The 20,931-nt window shown below is 42.0% G+C and overlaps 1 protein-coding gene across 4 annotated transcripts in view; it reads right to left on the bottom strand.

Annotated features, from left to right (window-relative positions):
- The window catches only part of TIAM2 (TIAM Rac1 associated GEF 2), a 441,154-nt gene that overhangs the window by 214,040 nt on the left and 206,183 nt on the right, over positions 1 to 20,931 (bottom strand). For all 4 annotated transcript variants that reach the window (XM_044289376.1, XM_044289380.1, XM_044289379.1 and 1 more), the window contains 2 exons: positions 11,641 to 11,813; positions 891 to 1,115 (listed from right to left, as the gene is read on the bottom strand). In XM_044289376.1, the coding sequence (XP_044145311.1) occupies positions 891 to 1,115; positions 11,641 to 11,813 (398 nt within the window). The remainder of the gene's footprint in view (positions 1 to 890; positions 1,116 to 11,640; positions 11,814 to 20,931) is intronic.

Below are 20,931 nucleotides of genomic sequence, written 5' to 3'. Positions count from 1 at the left end.
GATTTAGACAGTGTATTACTTAGACCGTATTTTTGGCGCACAATGTTGCATTGTATTACATGTCCCTCTTCAGCAGACTATGTAACACCCCTTGTTGGACAACATGGCAAAACTGTTTAAAAGGTCACTAACTTTTCATGCAACTTTGCATAAATTAATAGTTCAAGCGACCTTAAAAAATCCTGTAATACATTATCGTTGAGAAATGGCTGGTTCTCAAGTTATCAGCTGTTTAGTCGTCGTCCCCCTTCCCCCCCTCCCCTCCCCCCCTCTGCTAAATGCTTTACTCAGGACAGATCAGCTTCAAAGAAGGATCATATTAAACATGTCAATACAATTCAATGGAGAGGGGAGGGGGAAGGAGTAAGCAGGGGCATGTGTGAGACAGGACTCATGAAGAGACAATAAAGAGACTGCTGCAGCAAAATAGGAAGTTTATATCTCAGCACAAGTGCTTTATTCACAACCATACAGGTCAGTACTTCCCTGTAATGTCCTCCTCGATCCTGGGACTGCTTCTGAGTGAGTAAGAGAAGGTTAGGAAGCAGATTGTCCTCTACTTTCTGTGTGCAGTGGATGGCAGCTAGTTTCCACCCATTATCACTGGGAGAACTAATAAGCTAGACTTTCAGCATGCACATGGGAAAACTGCTAATAAATGCCAGCTAAAAGTCATACAATGTGCAAAAATAGTGTTATTTCTCATGTACACACACTTACTATTGTTTAATGCAACGTTCATTGAAAAGTTAGGTATTATGTAAATTATGTGGTGCATGCAAACTGCATTCTGGAGCATTTTGATTAGTAAACAATATAAGATCTTGCTTCATAAAAATCTATACAACCAAGTCATAAATAACCCTCTGTCTTTATAGCATTAAACATACCTGGTTTTCTATCGCTTTTCTATTCTTCGGGTCACTAACTATAGAAAGTTGTAACTCTGCCATCTTCTTCATTTTACTGTCCATGTCAACTTTTTGCATAAGACTTCTGGTTTGACTTTTTAGCAGCCTGACTGTGTCTTCTTTCCCATGCTTCTTGGCAAAAAGTGAGGCACATGCAGAGTGAATTGCTGTAACCCAGTTTTCTAGATCTGTTTGACTGGTGGCCTACAGGACAAATAGAAATAAAACAAATCGATGGTGCTAAAGTCAATGATAAAAAAAGATCATAAGTGCGATGAGAGTGCAATAACCTGAACAAAATCAAAGAAAAAAGGATTGCTTGTCAGGGATTATGATTAGAGATGGCCTTGTGGATCGCCCAGTGGTCGTTTCGCAGAAAATTTTGCTCGTTTGCGATATTCGCAAGCACCATATGTTTTTGCATAGCGCCAAACTTTGACCCATGAGACATCCATAAGGTGGGACAGGACAGCCAATTGAGACATTTCAGCACATGGACACACCGCGAACCCTATAACAGAACCCAATCTGGCAGCCATTTTACATTATGTGTTTTGCCAGTGTAGGGAGAGGTTGCATTTGAGAGCAAGACAGTTAGGGACACCAAACGCTAGCTAATAGGGCCACAAAAGTCCTTTTAGGACTGGTATAGGTGTGCTATCGATAGGTGTAATATAGAGGGGTGTGATATACTTATAATATACTTTCTAACATACAAATTAGATTATAGTGTATTTGTATTGTGCAGCAGTTGTGTGCGGTTCTGCTGCGATACCGCAGCTAGATAGAGGGACAAACACTATTGGAGTAACTAATTGCAACGGGTTGCAAAGGGCTGCGATTTACCTTCTTCCACAAAATCCTGATTGAGGGGTGCTATATATCTGTTTCTGCCAAATACTGATTGAGGGATGCTATATACCAGTTTCCGCCAAATACTGATTGTGGGGTGCTATATACCTGTTTCCGCCAAATACTGATTGAGGGGTGCCATATACCTTCTTCCGCAAAATACTGATTAAGGGGTGCTATTGCTATATACCTACTTACACCAAATACTGATTGAGGGCTGCGATACACCTGCTTCCACAAAATACTGATCAAGGGGTGCCATGTACCTGTTTCCGCCAAATACCGATTGAGGGGTGTTACATACCTGTTTCCAGCAAATACTGATTGAGGGGTGCTATATACCTTCTTCCACCAAATACTGATTGAGGGCTGCGATACACCTGCTTCCACAAAATACTGATTGAGGGGTGCCATATACAGTTTCCGCCAAATACTGATTGAGGGGTGCCATATACCTTCTTCCACCAAATACCGATTGAAGGCTGTGATACACCTGCTTCCACAAAATACTGATCAAGGGGTGCCATATACCTGTCTACGCCAAATACGGATTGAGGAGTGCTATATACCTGTTTCTGCCAAATACTGATTGAGGGGTGCCATATACCTTTTTCCACCAAGTACTGATTGAGGGCTGCGATACACCTGCTTCCACAAAATACTGATTGAGGGGTTCCATATACCAGTTTCTGCCAAATACTGATTGAGGAGTGCCATATACCTTCTTCCACCAAATACTGATTAAGGGCTGCGATACACCTGCTTCCACAAAATCCTGATTGAGGGGTGCTATATATCTGTTTCCGCCAAATACTGATTGAGGGATGCTATATACCAGTTTTTCCGCCAAATACTGATTGTGGGGTGCTATATACCTTTTTCTGCCAAATACCAATTGATGGGTGCCATATACCTTCTTCCACAAAATACTGATTGAGGGGTGCTATTGCTATATACCTTCTTCCACCAAATACTGATTGAGGGCTGCGATACACCTGCTTCCAAAATATACTGATTGAGGGGTGCCATATATCTGTTTCCGCCAAATACTGATTGAGGGGTGCTATATACCTTCTTCCACAAAATACTGATTGGGGGGTGCTATTGCTATATATCTTCTTCCACCAAATACTGATTGAGGGCTGCGATACACTGCTTCCACAAAATACTGTTTGAGGGGTGCTATATACCTGTTTCCACCAAATACCGATTGAGAGGTGCTATATACCTGTTTCCACCAAATACTGATTGAGGGTTGCCATATACCTTCTTCCACTAAATACTGATTGAGGGGTGCTATTGCTATATACCTTCTTCCACCGAATACTGATTGAGGGCTGCGACACAAATGCTTCCACAAAATACTGATTGAGGGGTGCCATATGCCTGTTTCAGCCAAATACTGATTGAGGGGTGCTATATACTTGTTTCCGCCAAATACTGATTGTGGGGTGCTATATACCTTTTTCTGCCAAATACTGATTGAAGGGTGCTATATACCTTCTTCCACAAAATACTGATTGAGGGATGCTATTGCTATATACCTTATTCCACCAAATACTGATTGAGGGCTGTGATACACCTGCTTCCAAAATATACTGATGGAGGGGTGCCATATATCTGTTTCCGCCAAATACTGATTGAGGGGTGCTATATACCTGTTTCCGCCAAATACTGATTGAGGGGTACCATATACCTTCTTCCACAAAATACTGATTGAGGGGAGCTATTGCTATATACCTTCTTCCACCAAATAGTGATTGAGGGCTGCTATATACTAGTTTCCGCCACATACTGATTGAGGGGTGCTATATACCTTCTTCCACAAAATACTGATTGAGGGGTGCTATTGCTATATATCTTCTTCCACCAAATACTGATTGAGGGCTGCGATACACCTGCTTCCACAAAATACTGTTTGAGGGGTGCTATATACCTGTTTCCACCAAATACCGATTGAGGGGTGCTATATACCTGTTTCCACCAAATACTGATTGAGGGGTGCCATATACCTTCTTCCACTAAATACTGATTGAGGGGTGCTATTGCTATATACCTTCTTCCACCAAATACTGATTGAGGGCTGCGATACGAATGCTTCCACAAAATACTGATTGAGGGGTGCTATATATCTGTTTCTGCCAAATACTGATTGAAGGGTGCTATATACCTGTTTCTGCCAAATACTGATTGAGGGGTGCTATTGCTATATACCTTCTTCCACAAAATACTTATTGAGGGCTGTGATACACCTGCTTCCACAAAATACTGATTGAGGGGTGCTATATACCTGTTCCCGTCAAATACTGATTGAGGGGTGCTATACACCTGCTTCCACAAAATACTGATTGAGGGGTGCTTTATACCTGTTTCCGTCAAATACAGATTGAGGGGTGCTATATACCTTCTTCCACAAAATACTGATTGAGGGGTGCTATTGCTATATACCGTCTTCCACCAAATACTGATTGAGGGCTGCAATACACCTGCTTCCACAAAATACTGATTAAGGGGTACCATATACCTCTTTCCGCCAAATACTGATTGAGGGGTGCTACATACCCGTTTCCACCAAATGCTGATTGAGGGGTGCCATATACCTTCTTCCACTAAATACTGATTGAGGGGTGCTATTGCTATATACCTTTTTACACCAAATACTGCAATGCACCTTCTTCCAGAAATAATGCTCTTCTCTACGGACTTAGGAAGAGGGTCAATTAGAAAATTACAGGCAGAGGAAGAGGCACACCGTTCCACAGGGTTGGTAGGGGTCAGGCAGGTGCACCAGGCCAGAGCCTAAGTGGGAAATTGGAGAAGGCGAGTGCGATAACTTCAAAGGGTGCACCAGAGTTGGTTGAGTGGCTCACTCAGCCTTCCGCTTGTGCACCCTCCTCATCCTCTGTATCTGCACCTTCCTCAGTCTCTGCTGCGTGTATCCCCAAAGACACAGATACCACCACCACAATAGCCCCTTCACTAGAGTCAGAGGAATTATTTTCTCATCTATTCCCAAACCTTACCGATGCGCAGCCATTCTTGGCATTGGATAAGGAAGAGGAGGTAGCAACGGCTTCCACCCAGCGGTCTGACGACAGTACCCAGATCAGCCTAAGGAGGGTGGTCCCCGCTGTTGCTGCCTACTCTGAGATCTCTAATGTCAGTTGTGGTGAAGGTGACAATGATGACATGGCGACGGACATCACGTGGGTGCTCACAAGAGAGGAAGAGGAGGGAAGATCAGAGGGGAAGACAGCAGTAGAAAAGGAGGAGAACTCGCAGTGCACAGGAGGCAAAAAGCAGACTGCAAATGTATCTGAAGCAAGCCATTCACCATGCACGGTCACATTTGGTGCTCCCAGGATGCTGGCACAAGGCTCCGCAGTGAGGGCTTTTTTTTAACATGTCAGCTGCTGATAATAATGTTGCCATCTGCAGCCTGTGCAAATGTTGCCATCTGCAGCCTGTGCTGTCAACGCATAAGGCGCGGTAAGCCCAACACTCACCTAGAGACGACCACCTTAAGAAGGCACCTGGCCTCCCATCACCGAGTCCAGTGCGAGCAACACCGTCAGAACCCACAAAGCTATACTCCCGGCGCTCCACGTCCTGCCTCTTCTCCTCTCTCCTCCCATTTGATCTCCACTCCACCTTCAACCATGCCGTTGTCGCGTTCATCTGGCACAAGCAGGCTTCCGTGGCCCAAATGTTCGAGCGGAAAAAATTATGACGCCAGATAATCCTCTTGCCCAACAGCTGACCACTGGCTTGTCGGAACTGCTAGCCCGCCAACTACTGCCATATAAATTGGTGGATTGAAGGAAACATTTATTCCCAGAAGGGCATCCCTGAACTATATGGCCACGTTCAGCGGAAAGGTAACATATCTCTGGCACACAGTGTCCACAGTGTCGTTGCCAAGATACATATGACCACAGACACGTGGTTTAGCAAACACGGGCAGGGAAGGTACATAACTTTTACTGCCCACTGGGTAAACCACCTGACAGCCGTCAATCATGTAACCCGTGGCACCCATGTGGATTTGGTGTTACCGCCACGGATTGCATGCAGGCTTGCCTCTTCTTCTCCTACTCCTCTACTCCATCCTCTGTCTCCTCCTCGGCTGACTTCTCCTTTTCGACTGCTACCGAATCTTCCGCTGCACCCCCCAAGCTCCCTAGAACCTATTCGACGTGCCAGGTGAGATGTGCCATGCTGTGCTGCGGCTGTTATGCCTGGAAGCCAAGAGCCACACCGATCCTGTACTCCTTTCAGCTCTGCGGTCACAGGCTGATCAGTGGCTAACCCCACTCAATTTGGTAAAGTGGTGTGCGACAACGGTGCCAATCTGCTGAGCGTGCTAAAACAGGGCAAATGACACGTGCCGTGCATGGTACACGTCCTGAACTTAGTTGTGCAGCGTTTCGTTACCAAATACCCCAGGGTCCAGGACGTCTTGCGGCAGGCCAGGAAAATCTCTGTCCATTTTAGAAAATCTTACACGGCCATGGCTCGCCTTGCTGACATTCAGCGGTGACACCACTTGCCCATCAGACGTCTGATTTTTGACTGCCCGACGCGCTGGAACTCCACCTTGTATATGCTTGATAAGCTGCTCCAGCAGAAACGTGCCGTCTACCACTACCTGTACGAACTCTGCGGCAGGACAGGTTCTGGGGAGCTTGGGGACTTCTGCTGCCATTTGATGAGATCACCAAACTGGTCAGTCGCAGCCAGGGTGGCATCAGCGACATCATACCTTATGCCTTCTTTCTGGAGCGGCAGGAGCTGGAGGATGAGGAAGTCGCAATGCTGAATGAATTCCCGGAGGGGGGGCTACGCCATCTGAGACAAGTCAGCAGGAGTCTGAAGAGGAGTCAGAGGAGGATAGTGGCTGGAGGGAGGAGGAGGAGCAAGAAGAGCAGGCTTTAAACTTTTTGGGGATCCCTGGTGTTGTCCATGGCAGGGGGGAGGACACCAAGGACGACATTGTCCTGGGCGATGAGCAAGAGCCAGGGCGCTCCACCGCTTCCAATTTAGTGCAAATGGGGGTCTTCCTGCTCCAGTGTTTGACCCCCATATAAAAAGCAAAAAGGTCAAGGACCTGTACTGGGTGACAATGTACTTAGACCCCCGGTACAAACACAAAATGGCGGACATGTTACCAGCATCACAGAGGACTGTCAGAATGCAGCATTTCCAGGCCTTGCTGCGAAAGATGCTGCATTCTGCTGTTGCGGGCACTGGCAGAGGAAACAGGTGTGGGTACCAATTTTACTGCGCCTACAAAAAGATGGCGGTTTAAAGATGTGTTAGTCACTTCGGATATGAGATCATTCTTCCAGCCAACCCATCGACAGCCGCCCTCCATATCCAGCCTCAGGGAACGCCTAGACCAACAGGTGTCTGACTACATCGGGTTAACGGCCAATGTGGACGCTCTGAGAAGCGAGGAACCCCTTGACTACTGGGTGTGCAGGCTTGACCTGTGGCCAGAGCTGGCACAATTTGCCATGGAACTCTTGGCTTGCCCCTCGTCAAGTGTCCTGTCCGAAAGGACGTTTAGCGCAGCAGGGGAGATCGTGACTGATAAGCGCACTTGCCTAGCTCACGACAGTGTGGACTACCTCACATTTTGGATATCGGAGAAATTCAACACCTGTGATGACATGTAATTGAATTTCATCATTGCTGCCCACACATATCCGCCACAACCCAGAACAAAGAATGGCCCTTGCCTTATGCATATATAGTGGAATAAAAGGCCTTTTATGTTAGGTGAATGCCTAATGTTTGGGGCCTGTACTGGCCGACAGTTATATATTTATCCTGTGACCGCCTAATGTACCTCCAGCCACAGAATCCAAACTTCTTTGCTGTCAGGTGAATGCCTATTGGCTAATTTTTGGGGCCTGTACTGGCCGACAGTCAGATATTTATCCTGGGCCCGCCTAATGTACCTCCAGCCACAGAATCCAAAGTTCTTTGCTGTCAGGTAAATGCCTATTGCCTCATTTTTGGGGCCTGTACTGTCCGACAGTAAAAATTTGTATCTCTAGCCACATAATCACACCCCTGTCTCACTCCTCTGCCTCTCATTATGGTGGCATATAAACCACATTCACCATAAGGACCTTATAATGTCACAGGGTCATGTGACTGTGCCCCCCACCACATACTGTCCCTCACCCAGTACTGTGCCCCCTTATATCCTGCATTGTGCCCTCTTACCACACCGTGTGCAGTGCCCCTACTTATTCCCTGTACTGTGCCCTCTTATACCCTTTTATCCAGTCACGGTATGGTGGTGTTAAACGGACACTGTACAGAGGTGTTATCCGGTCAATGTATGGCGGTGGTATCCAATAACTAGATGGCCATAACTGTATCCCTTTTCCTTTTTTAGACCGGGCATGAGCGGGGAAAATATGCATATTGCAGTGCTAAGGACCTTTGCGCCACAATCTGTGTCAGAAATACGCCTAACATAGACATATTTCTATATAATAAATGATCACCTAATTTTATTATTATTCGGGGGTAGGGCTAATATTTTTATATTATATAGATTCTAGTGTATTATACTGTGCCCTGTATTTCACAGTAGAAAATGATCCTCGGGAAACAGAGTCCTCATCCCTGACCGCCAGGACCAAGTAGCACTCTGTTAGTACATGGCGGCCTCCCCTCTCCGCCATGCTGCTCCGCTGTGTACTGGTGCTTATTCTGACACTAGGGCTGGGTTCACATCCTATTTTTGCCATCCATTTAATGCATACCAAAAATGCATGCGTTAACAGATGCCTCAGACTGATGCCGTACAGTGGCGTCCGTTCACCATACAGTTCCATGGTAGAAAAAAAAAATTACGTTAACGTATGCATTTTTTTTATGGACTCTGCAGGATACAAAAATGTGGAGTGCTGCACATTTGAATACATCAAACCGATGGGAAATAAAAATTTTCTAGGCTCCAGCAGGGCACATTTTTGAGAGTTCCCCTTTAAGATGCATAAAAATGGCCCCTGATTAAAATATATATTTTTTGTGGGAATTTTTCCCAATGACCCCCCTCTTATATATCACTGTCCATGTTGTGGGACTATTTGTGCACTCAGTTTGTATTTGGTGGCCTGCTATGAAAGTCAATGGGCGCAGTGCGAATCGTCCCGGCGGATGTTTGTCCATCACTAATTATGATCCTGAATACAGTTTAATATGGTCATCAGCTGAATCTCTGTGGGAATGGAGTTCATGAGCAGATTTGGCTAATGAGCAGCAGCACTTGTATGCAGTCTCCATTACCACAGCCCCACATTACCACAGTCTGTCCTGTCCATCCTCTCTCCCACATTACCACAGTCTGTCCTGCCCGTCCTCTTTGTACTTCATGTGTCCTCATGAGAGAGATTCAGCTGAAGATCTTCTCATCTGTATTCAGGCTCATAGTCCTTGACAAGTAGGAGAGGAGGATGAGGCAGCTCTTTACCTCAGTGTTGAGAAGTAACTTGTCCTGCTGTGTTATTAGGACAGGCTTTGTGTGCAATAAGCGGCAATTTTGTTTCTAAGCCATTATAACTAATGAAAAGTATTTGGGAATATATTTATAATAAAGTAATATTTACATATTTTCATGTTCTTAATTCCCGGAGAATCCCTTTAAGATATAAGAAATTAATATTCCCCCCAGACTGTACAGTTATATAAAAGGGGCTTTCCGAATTTGATTTATAATTAAAGAGGACCTGTCACCTTTCCTGACATGTCTTTTTTAGTAATTACTTGCATTCCCCATACAATAACAATTCATCTTTTCACATAACTTTGTAGTGCCATACCTTTATTATTCCTACTAGAAGTTTATGAGTGAATAGCCAGCAGGTTGCAATGAAGGTCCATCTGGGTGTTGCCAGTTGGGGGGTGTCTCTGCACGCTCTGACAATAGCAGCACTGATAAGACAGTGTCAAACAGTGCACGGACAGATCCCCAAATGGTAACACAAAGAATTGTCATCTCATGCAAAAAAAAACATTTGTCTACAGAAAGTGACATCAGGAGTGGTTACAGGTCCTCTTTAAAGGGCTTCTGTCACCCCACTAAAGTGTTTTTTGTTTTTTTTTGGGCTAGTGAAATTAGTTATATTGCGATATATGACAATATAATTGTGTTACTTACTTTGATCCAGCAGTTTCTGCAAAAAACGAAGTTTTAATATATGTAAATTCGGTCTCTACCAGCAAGGAGGGCGGCTACTTGCTGGCAGCTGCTGCAGAAATCCGCCCCCTCGTCGTGTTGATTGACAGGGCCAGCCGGGATCTCCTCCTCCGGCCAGCCCTGTCGGCATTTCAAAAATCGCGCGCCTGTGTTGATTCGGCGCAGGCGCTCTGAGATGAGGAGGCTCGTCTCCTCAGCACTCCCTCAGTGCGCCTGCGCCGATGACGTCTTCTAATTCGGTGATGTCATCGGCGCAGGCGCACTGAGGGAGTTCTGAGGAGACGAGCCTCCTCATCTCAGAGCGCCTGCGCCGAATCAACACAGGCGCGCGATTTTTGAAATGCCGACAGGGCTGGCCGGAGGAGGAGATCCCGGCTGGCCCTGTCAATCAACACGACGAGGGGGCGGATTTCTGCAGCAGCTACCAGCAAGTAGCCGCCCTACTTGCTGGTAGAGACCGAATTTACATATATTAAAACTTCGTTTTTTGCAGAAACTGCTGGATCAAAGTAAGTAACACAATTATATTGTCATATATCGCAATATAACTAATTTCACTAGCCCAAAAAAAAAAAATCACTTTAGTGGGGTGACAGAAGCCCTTTAAGTGCAAATAGTTTGGCCAGCTGAAATGCGAAGGAGTGCACCTTCTCCAACTTAGCTCAGGGCTAAAATACTGTATTAGTTTAAGTCTGTGGTTAACATTCGGTCTATAGGCAACATACATGCGTGTGTACCAATAGACCCAAAGGGGTTTCCCTAAATTAACAACTGATTACGTATCTAAGTGTCTGTATCTAAGTGTCTGACTGGTGTTGGTCTGACTGCTGGGGCCTTCACCGATCAATACAACAGGGCTCCTGTGTCCTTCATATCAATGGAGCGGTGGATGAGCATATTCATTTCCACATCTATAGAATTGCTGGAGATACAAGTACCTAGCAGAGTACAGGATTCAATCAGCAATCCCATAGAGTTTGAATCAGACACTTATTGCCTATCCTGTGAAGAATTAAGACTACATGTATCAAAACAAGTGCATGGAAAAAATATACTATGCGGTATACTGTTTAGTGCTCTCATTAAGAATAAGAGTATTGCAGGTTTGATACCTTTTAATGGCTAACAAAAATAGAAGTAATGATGTTACATAGCGAGCTTTCGAGACATCACCAGTCTCTTCATCAGGCGTACTGATACTGTTTGTAATGCAGACATATAAACTGTAGGTATACAGATGCGTACATCTGAAGCACGTTTGGCAGAAGCTCTTAAATGGCCCACCAAAAATGGTGTGAACCTAGCCTTAATGAATTATCTAACATTTAATTTATTTATTTCAGAAGATTACACAGCTGGGATCCAAGAACTGTAATCATCAACAAATTCAAAACCTTCTGAATTGTAGGCCTCTGATAACTTCTATTAGCTTGAAGTGGCGAGTGAACATGTATAATCCTGCAAGTCAGATCTCTTGGACTCCAACTGATGTAACCTTCTGGCATTTCTATATTGCCAAAAAATGCTAAATTTGGAAATCCCTGTAAGTTGTAATAATTGTCTATTCAGAAAATCACTTCTGTATAAATCTATTTAACATATCAGAAAAAATCCCAAGCTATATGATACCAACTAAATAAAGTGAAAGGAGTGGCCAACCTGAAATAGGTAAACATCTCCAAAGGAATTGCTGAGACAGAAGACATTTTCCTTTTTCGGATGCTCAGGAACCGATTGCACAATGCTATCTTCGGCAAACAGAGCATATCTCGGTGAAGTACTCTGCTCTGTGGAATTTCCCTCATAGGTCTCATAAAACATCAAGGTGCAACCTTTGATTAATAAGAGAAAAAGGAAAGACATGTTGGTATTAGACATTATGGACATCATAAATTTACAAAAAAAAAGTGACTGTGCACCAGAAAACCCATGATTTCTAAACATAGACAATCAAGACCTAGTAAGGCAAAGCTTGACTGAATATTTAAGTAAAAGTGCTTGTGTACTAATGCAAATTGCAGTCCCAGGGTGTTTTAATGGAGAGACAGACACACCTGACCACTGCTACATTCAAAGATAACTGATGCTCCCATTCTTGGGGCCTGCAGTTATCAGACACTTATCACCTATCCTGTAGCCAAACACAACTGTATTCAAGTTGAAATAATTGTCACTGCATTTATTATGCTGAATATGTGCTACAGCTCAGTCGCTCTGGTTGCACCTTTGGCCACAATAGATAAGAAAGAAACAATTTGTAGGTCTCATCCCACTACCCCAGAATGCCAGAAGATGCCAGTAGCACATAGGTTAAGAAATGCTGGCAGTTTAGGGAATAAGATCAATGAACTTGAGTCAATAATGGCATCTGAGAATATAGATTTAGTGGCTGTTACTGAGACATGGTTCAATGGGAGGAATGACTGGGATATAACAATACCAGTGTTCTCTCTATATAGGAAAGACAGAGGAGGCAAGAAAGGGGAGGGGTGGCCCTGTATGTGAAAGATAGCATAAAATCTACTTTAATACAAGTTAGCAAGACCAAATTAGAGTCAGTTTGGGTTACCTTGTAGCTAGATAATCATAAGGTAACTCGTGCAGGTGTGATATATAGATCACCTAGCCAAGTCAAAGAATTAGATGATCTACTAGTTGAGGAAATAGCTAAAATGACATTGAAAGGGGAAGTTATCATTATCGGAGACTTTAATCTTCCTGATGTAAACTGGAAAACCAAAATAGCTAGTTCTGCCAGGAGTACAGATATTCTAAATTCCCTACTGGGATAATCGCTACAGCAAGTAGGAGGGCATTTTAGATTTAGTATCTGATATTACTATAGGGGAAAGCTTGGGATCTAGTGATCACCAGTCAGTGTGGTTTACTATAAGTACAGTGACTCACACCGCACAAAATCAAAAGTTTTGGAAAAAAATTATTTTCTAAAATTAGATTAGAGGTATACAAGTCCCTATCAGATTGGAAAAGTTTCAATGGAGTCCAGGAGAAATGGGACTACTTAAAAGTGGCACTATTGAAGGCAACAGATAATTGCATTAGGCTTGTCAGTAAAAGCAAAAAAAGGAAGAGACCACTGTGGTACTCAGCAGAAGTGGCCAAAATCATAAAAAACAAAAAGATAGCATTTAGTAATTATAAAAAAAACCAAAAAAAACGAGGATGATAGGCAAATTTATAAGATTAGGCACAGAGAGGCCAAGCAAGTATTAAGAGTTTCTAAAGCAAAGGCAGAAGAGAAATTAGCTCAGTCAGTGAAAAAAAGCGATAAGACATTCTTCAGATACATAAATGAAAAAAGTAGACTAAAACAAGGAATTAACAAATTAAAAACAAAAGAAGGAAGGTATATGGAAGAAGATAATGAACTAGCTGACTGCCTCAATGAATACTTCATACTGCTGTTTTTACAAAGAAAAATTAAGGAAAAGGACCTCAGTTAGGAAGGAAGACCAATAAATTGTTTGATCCATGTGTCTTTACTTAGTCAGCTGTCTAAAATTAATACAAATAAGTCACAGGGGCGCCTGATGGGATACATCCAAAGCTTTTAAAAGAGCTTAGCAGTAAACTAGCAAAACCATTAACAGATTTATTTAACCAATCACTGGTAACAGGAGTCATCCCAGAAGATTGGAAATTAACAAATGTTGTGCCCATTTACAAGAAAGGCAGTAGGGAGGAATCGGGCAACTATAGGCCAGTAAGCCTGACATCAATAGTGGGGAAATTAATTAAAACCATACTTAAGGAGAGGATTGTGGAACATCTAAAATCTCATGAATTGAAAGATGAAAAACAGAATGGGTTTACTTCAGGGAGATCATGTCAAACTGATCTTATCGATTTTTTTGATTGGGTGACTAAAATAATAGATGGCGGATGTATAGTAGACATCGCTTTTCTAGACTTTAGTAAGGCTTTTGATACTGTCCCACATAGAAGGCTTATCAATAAATTGCAGTCTTTGGGCTTGGACTCCCAAATTGTTGAATGGATTAGGCAGTGGCTGAAGGACAGACAACAGAGGGTTGTAGTCAATGGAGTATATTCAGACCATGGTCCTGTTACCAGTGGGGTACCTCAGGGATCTGTTCTGGGACCCATATTGTTTAATATCTTTATCAGCGAAATTGCAGAAGGCCTCAATGGTAAGTTGTGTCTTTTTGCTGATGGGTTTTTTAATAAACAGCAAACTAAGCTGCAAAAAACAGTGTCAGGCAGCTGCTGCCAAGGCCAATAAGATAATGGGTTGCATCAAAAGGGGCATAGATGCCCGTGATGAGAACATAGTCCTACCACTTTACAAATCATTAGTCAGACCATACATGGAGTACTGTGTACAGTTCTGGGCTCCAGTGAACAAAGCAGACATAGCAGAGCTGGAGAGGGTCCAGAGGAGGCAACTAAAGTAATAACTGGAATGGGGCAACTACAGTACCCTGAAAGATTATCAAAATGAGGGTTATTCACTTTACAAAAAAGACGACTGAGAGGAGATCTAATTAATATGTATAAATATATCAGGGGTCAGTACAGAGATCTATCCCATCATCTATTCATTCCCAGGTCGGTGACTGTGACGAGGGGACATCCTCTGCGTCTGGAGGAAAGAAGGTTTGTACACAAACATAGAAGAGGATTCTTTACGGTAAGAGCAGTGAGACTATGGAACTCTCTGCCTGAGGAGGTGGTGATGGTGAGTACAATAAAGGAATTCAAGAGGGGCCTGAATGTATTTCTGCAGCGTAATAATATTACAGGCTATAGCTACTAGAGAGAGATCGTTGATCCAGGGATTTATTCTGATTGCCTGATTGGAGTCGGGAAGGAATTTTTATTCCCCTAAAGTGAGGAAAATTGGCTTCTACCTCACAGGGTTTTTTTGCCTTCCTCTGGATCAACTTGCAGGATGAAAGGCCGAACTGGATAGACAAATGTCTTTTTTCGGCCTTATGTACTATGTTACTATGTTACACAAAGGATTTAGGAAAACTAGATGAATAGTCAAAAATCCGGCAACTAAAAGTTAATGTTGATAAGTGCAAGATAATGCACCTGTAAAAACCAAAGAGCAGAATATAAAATCAGTGATACAGTCCTAACCTCAGTATCTGAGGAAAGGGATTTAGGAGTCATTATTTCAGAAGACTTAAAGGTAGGCAGACAATGTCATAGAGCAGCAGGAAATGCTAGCAGAATGCTTGGGTTAATAGGGAGAGGCATTACCAGTAGAAATAGGGAGGTGCTTATGCCGCTCTACAGAGCACTAGTGATACCTCATTTGGAGTATTGTGCACAGTACTGGAGACCATATCTCCAGAAGGATATTGATACTTTGGAGAGAGTTCAGAGTAGAGCTACTAAACTAGTACATGGATTGCAGGATAAAACTTACCAGGAAAGATTAAAGGACCTTAACATGTACAGCATGGAAGAAAGAAGAGACAGAGGGGATATGATAGAAACTTTTAAATACATAAAGGGAATCAACACTGTAAAAGAGGAGAGAATATTTAAAAGAAGAAAAACTGCTACAAGAGGACATAGTTTTAAATTAGAGGGGGAAACTAGTAGAGAGTAGTGGATGCATGGAATAGCCTTCCTGCAGAAGTGGTAGCTGCAAATACAGTGAAGGGGTTTAAGCATGCATGGGAAAGGCATAAGGCCATCCTTTATATAAGATAGGCCCAGGGGCTATACATAGTATTTAGTATATCAGGCAGACTAGATGGGCCAAATGGTTCTTATCTGCCGACACATTCTATGTTTCTATGTTTGTTGTGTGGATATGCGATGAGAGTTGTATGGATATGCGATGAGAGTAAGCATGTGAATACCTTCCTTTTTAAGAAGACTGTGCTTTATGCTAAACTACTTATCTTAAATTAAGTATATTAAGAAAAGCTATGTTATTTCACTATAATTGAGTAGGGAAATAATTTTATCTAAAGATCTTTAGAATTTCACTGGACGTCATGGCTATAAATACCTAATGATAAATCTCAACATTGGCATGAATGTAAAACAAATACACACTGAAGAATTTAGAACCCTTCGTGATTTTGCACACAAATTATTATTTTCATGATTGACCTAAATAGAACAGAAAATTTATTATCTAACCCGCTATACATGATCTCTCCATCTAAAAAATTTTAAATCTAAAGATCCTTAGAATTTCACCATAATTCATGGATATAAATACCCCATGATAAATCTCAAGACATCTTACTGTCCAACATCATATTTACATGGATTGCTGTCACGGTCTCCGTAATCATCTTTATAAAATACTCAGTATGTTGGATATTGCAATATCTAGCAAAGGAAGTATTTTTTGCATAACTGTAGAGGCAACTAGAATTTCATGCTTAGACAGAAAGTACGTTGGAGATTGTGGGACCCAAATAAGCAGTACTTTGTGGGTATTATACCACCTCGCCCTTCGGTTCTAACCTTATTATTATGAGCCTTGATGCTTTTGTTTAGCAGTATTTTTATGGGGACAAGACTACACAATGACATGTTGCTACGTTTAGACCCTAAATAAGTAGTGCAGACTTATTTAAGTTGTACTCGGTGAGAAACTGAAAACAACTGCAATATGCTACAGAGACACAATATGTCCTAATGGGCCTCACACATATTTCATCTGGATTGGAATGGATTACATCCCGTAACCCACATCAAGAAAGGTCTCCTGGTGAGCGTATAAGAAATGTCTAAAAAAAATATATGTATTAATCTGTATGCCGTTTCTCTGCGGAAATATACATATATGTAAAGATGCATGATACATTCATGCGAGAATCTTTTTTAATTTGGTTACTATCTAGCCTAAGAAAACACCTCTGGGACAACCCTGAACTGTAGGCATCCACCAACTAGAAGAGTTGTATCATGACATTAAAAAAGTTGCTGAACCAGCTTCAGGCCAAAGACATTTTCCCACCAAAATTCTACAGCTTCATAAAAACTTCTCACAGTCTTTAAGCAAAATTATATAATTATTAATATGACTTAAACTTTATACATTCTAGGTAATCTTTCCTCATTGTATATTAAGCTTCTTATACTTTGTAATTGTCTTGTATGCATGCAAAATACTATATCATTGGCAACACACCTGTAGGGAGGGCCCAGGGGGTTTACTAATCCACTTTTAACAAAATGGTTATTAAAGTTGCCATTGTATAAAGTGATGCATTAATAGGTAAAAACCTTAGATTAGTGATAATGGATAAAATGTATTATGACTTAATGCGCATCTGTCATCAACAATAAATATAAAAACTGCAGTCATCTGAAAGAGTCACAGCATCCAGACATAAGGGCACTCACTAAACATACCCAAAAGTGCAATTTAATTTTTTTATGATTTGCTTTCTACTCATTTTTGTCTAAAATCATTTTTTTCTATTGTTTTTTTTTAAATTAAAAATGTGCATCAATTTTTGTCATAAAGGGTTACATTTGAGCCTAGCTGTGAGCATTTTACTTTTATTTTCACTTTGAGCCATTATCTGATGGATATGTAAAGCCCTTATCTCTGAACTACTAACAGCTCATAAACACTTAAGATAAGACTTGAGCTATAATGCGTGTTAGGCTACATTCCCATCTGCGTTTTTGCTGGATTCGGCAGGGATCAGCAAAAACGCTTCTGTTAGGATAATACAACCGCCTCCATTTATTATGAATGAGGCTGACTTTTTAAAAAAATAAAGAGCAATTGAAAAAAAAGTTTTTTTAGCTCAAACTGAGTAGAATTCGGTTTTCTCCCAAAGGTGTTCATAGACTTTAAGTAAACTGCATGGTGCCTCTAGTAAAAGTAATTGCAAGGGTGCATCTAAATTTGTTTGTGGCTACTTTTTTTCTTTTTTTTTGCATAAAGGAGATCATCCAAGACATATAAACAAACCGTTTTATATATTGAAAATGTGATTATAATTTTTTATAGGGGTTTACCAAGAAACAACAAATTTTTACCTATATACAGGATAGGTGTTAAAGGTGTTATCTGGGAATTGACATTGATGACCTATCCTCAGTATAGATCATCAATATCACATCAGCAGTGTCCGAGTCTTAGAATCCCTCTTGATCAGCTGTTTCAGGAAGCCACGGCGATCACCAGAACTTTGGTGAGCACTGTGGCCTCATGGCAGCTTACCAAGCACAGCTCCGTACATTGTATAGTGGCTGTGCTTGGTATTGCAGCTCGGCCCCATTGTCTGGAATGGAACTGAGCTGCAACTAGGTCATGTGAAGTCACTGGTCTAGGAAGAGTTGCACCCCCATCAGACATTGTTGCCCTATCCTGAGAATAGGTCATCAATATAAATTTCTGGATAACTCCTTCCAATCAGTGCTCTAAGACGATAATACGGGACTGTTATTTTATAAGAAGTACAAGTATTTACTAACATAGACATAGGCAGGAAATATGACAGGTCCTTCTTCAGAATTTAATATACTGAAAAATATATGTTACAGGCTCAAAGTAATTTGTACTAGATTCTACTTGTACTACATTCTTTGTGATAATGTGTTATCTAAGAAAATTGTGGTTTCAATTTACCTTTACATTAGTATTTAAAGCACTTGAGAAGAGAGCAAAGGATAAAAATATTAACAGGACAGTCTGGCAGGGCGAGTACAGGCTCACACAGTGGCTACTCTCCTAACACTGTTGTGCTGAGCACACAACAGCTTTGCGGGTGTACAAGATCAGAGGCCTCAGCTGCTGCATGCCATCTCCCCAATGTCTGTGAGGGCCCAGAAATCCGCTATTGAGTTCCGTTATAGGGGCTCAAGAATCCGCTATTGAGTTCCGTTATAGGGGCTCAATACCGGAAAAAAATCAGTTTTATCCTAATGCATTCTGAATGGAGAGCAATCCGTTCAGTATGCATCAGGATGTCTTCAGTTCAGTCAGTGTACGGTTTTTGGATGGAGAAAATACTGCAGAATGCTGCAGTATTTTCTCCGTCCAGAATTCTGGAACACTTGCCGGAATGCCTAAGTGTTCTGGAAAAAAACGGATCAGGTTTTGCAGTCTGCGCATGCGCAGACCTTTAAAAATGTGAGAAAGAAAAATACCGGATCCGTTTTTCCAGATGAAAACCGGAGAGACGGATTCGGTATTGGTATTGCAATACATTTGGGAGACAGATCCACTTCTGGATCCGTCTACAAATGGTATCCATTTGCATACAGATTGCAGCGACAGAACTGCCTGCCGGAATCCAGAGGTACCCTAAGGCTGTCTCAAGAAGAATAGATGGGAACTACTGGCAGTTCTCCGGGGAAAAGAAGATTCAATGTGAGTTTCAAAAGATGATTAATTGGCGCAAAACAACCTCACCCGTCTCTTACCTGGCGAAGGGATCAGTGCAATCTCGAAAAGCATTATTTTGCACCTATAAATCATCTTCTAAAACTCATATTGAATCTTCTTTTCCCAGGAGAGCCGCTAGTAGTTCCCATCTTTTCTTCTTGAGACAGCCTTCTTCTGTAGATCAATAACTAGGCAGGGTACTGAAGCAACATAAGTTCTGCTTTTTCCCCAAAAATGTATATTTCACATGCACTGTGTGCTTTTAACCATATTGCAAAATTACATTTTCAGATTTTTTTTCTTGGTTGTTGTTGTTTGGGGGGTGGGATTTAAAGTTAGGCGTTATTTGTACCAGGCCAAAAAAAAGTATGTCTGTGTGCTTTGGTTTTCACCTTGGACTGAAAAGCTATCTAATACAAAAATGTTACAAGAGGATTTTGGCTTGATATCTAATTTTACCTAAAGCAAAGTGAATATTTTGAGAGCTTGACAAAGCATGTCGGAGCCTAGGGGCTAGAATGTTATTGACACTACTCATAATACTCCTTGCTCTGCCATGAAATATCTTTAGTGACATTGATATTTTACTACCACACCCTGCAAGCATTAAGAACAACTCATGGATTTCATTATTTGCCATTCAAATATGTGAAAATTCTATATTAACTGGGAATCTCCTTTTCAATAATGTTAAAATGGCTGTTTCTTAAGGAAAATTTGCCAGTACAGAACTACCATATTTTTGGCACTTTTTCACTCCCAAAGTGGGGAAAAAGTGGCAGTGCCTCTTATAGTCCAAAAGCTAATGCCCTTTTTTTTCTCATTTATTGCCCTTTTTACAGTAGCAGTAAGCCATGTAGGGTTTAATTTTATCTGTTTATACATTTTACCTACAGGAATAAATTTTTTAGTGTAATTACTCAATGTGTATTTAAAGCTCTCCCATTTATCCTCAGTATTATTATGTGACAGTAGCTGCTCCCAGTCTATGCCCTGAAATGCTGCCCTCATCCCAGGGAAATTGGCCTTTTTAAAATTCTGTGGTTTTGCTCTCTCTGACAGAGTTTGCTTTTTATAATTATATTGTCATTATATTGTAATCACTATTACCAAGTGTTTTATGAACAGTAACATTTCCAACAAGCTGTGCATTGTTAGCAATTATTAGATCCAACAATGCATCGCCACTAGTGTGATCTTCTGCAAACTGGCCCATAAAGTAATTCTGCAGCAATTTGAGGAATTTTCTCTTTTTTGCAGTAGCACTGCGCTTCTTCCGGGTCCCACTGCGCACTGTGTCGCGGTAAGGACTGTGTCTGATCTGAGGCTGATGGAGGCTGGGGGATCTGACCAGAGGCTAATGCAGGCTGGGGAGCCTGATGGGGGTCTGATCTGAGGCTGATGAAGACTGGGGGGTCTGATGGGAGGTGACGGAGGCTAGGGGATCTGATGCAAGGCTTATGGATTTTGGGGGGTCTGATCTGATGCTGATGGAGCTCGGGGGTCTGATCTGAGGCATGATGAAAAATGGGGGTCTGATTTGGGAGTCTGATGATGATTGAGGGTCTGATCTGAGGTCTGATGAA

The sequence above is a fragment of the Bufo gargarizans genome, chromosome 4 (assembly GCF_014858855.1).
Source record: "Bufo gargarizans isolate SCDJY-AF-19 chromosome 4, ASM1485885v1, whole genome shotgun sequence".
NCBI classification, from domain to species: domain Eukaryota; kingdom Metazoa; phylum Chordata; class Amphibia; order Anura; family Bufonidae; genus Bufo; species Bufo gargarizans.
Note: the sequence above shows the minus strand (reverse complement) of the source record. Positions and strands in the feature narration are given on the sequence as shown.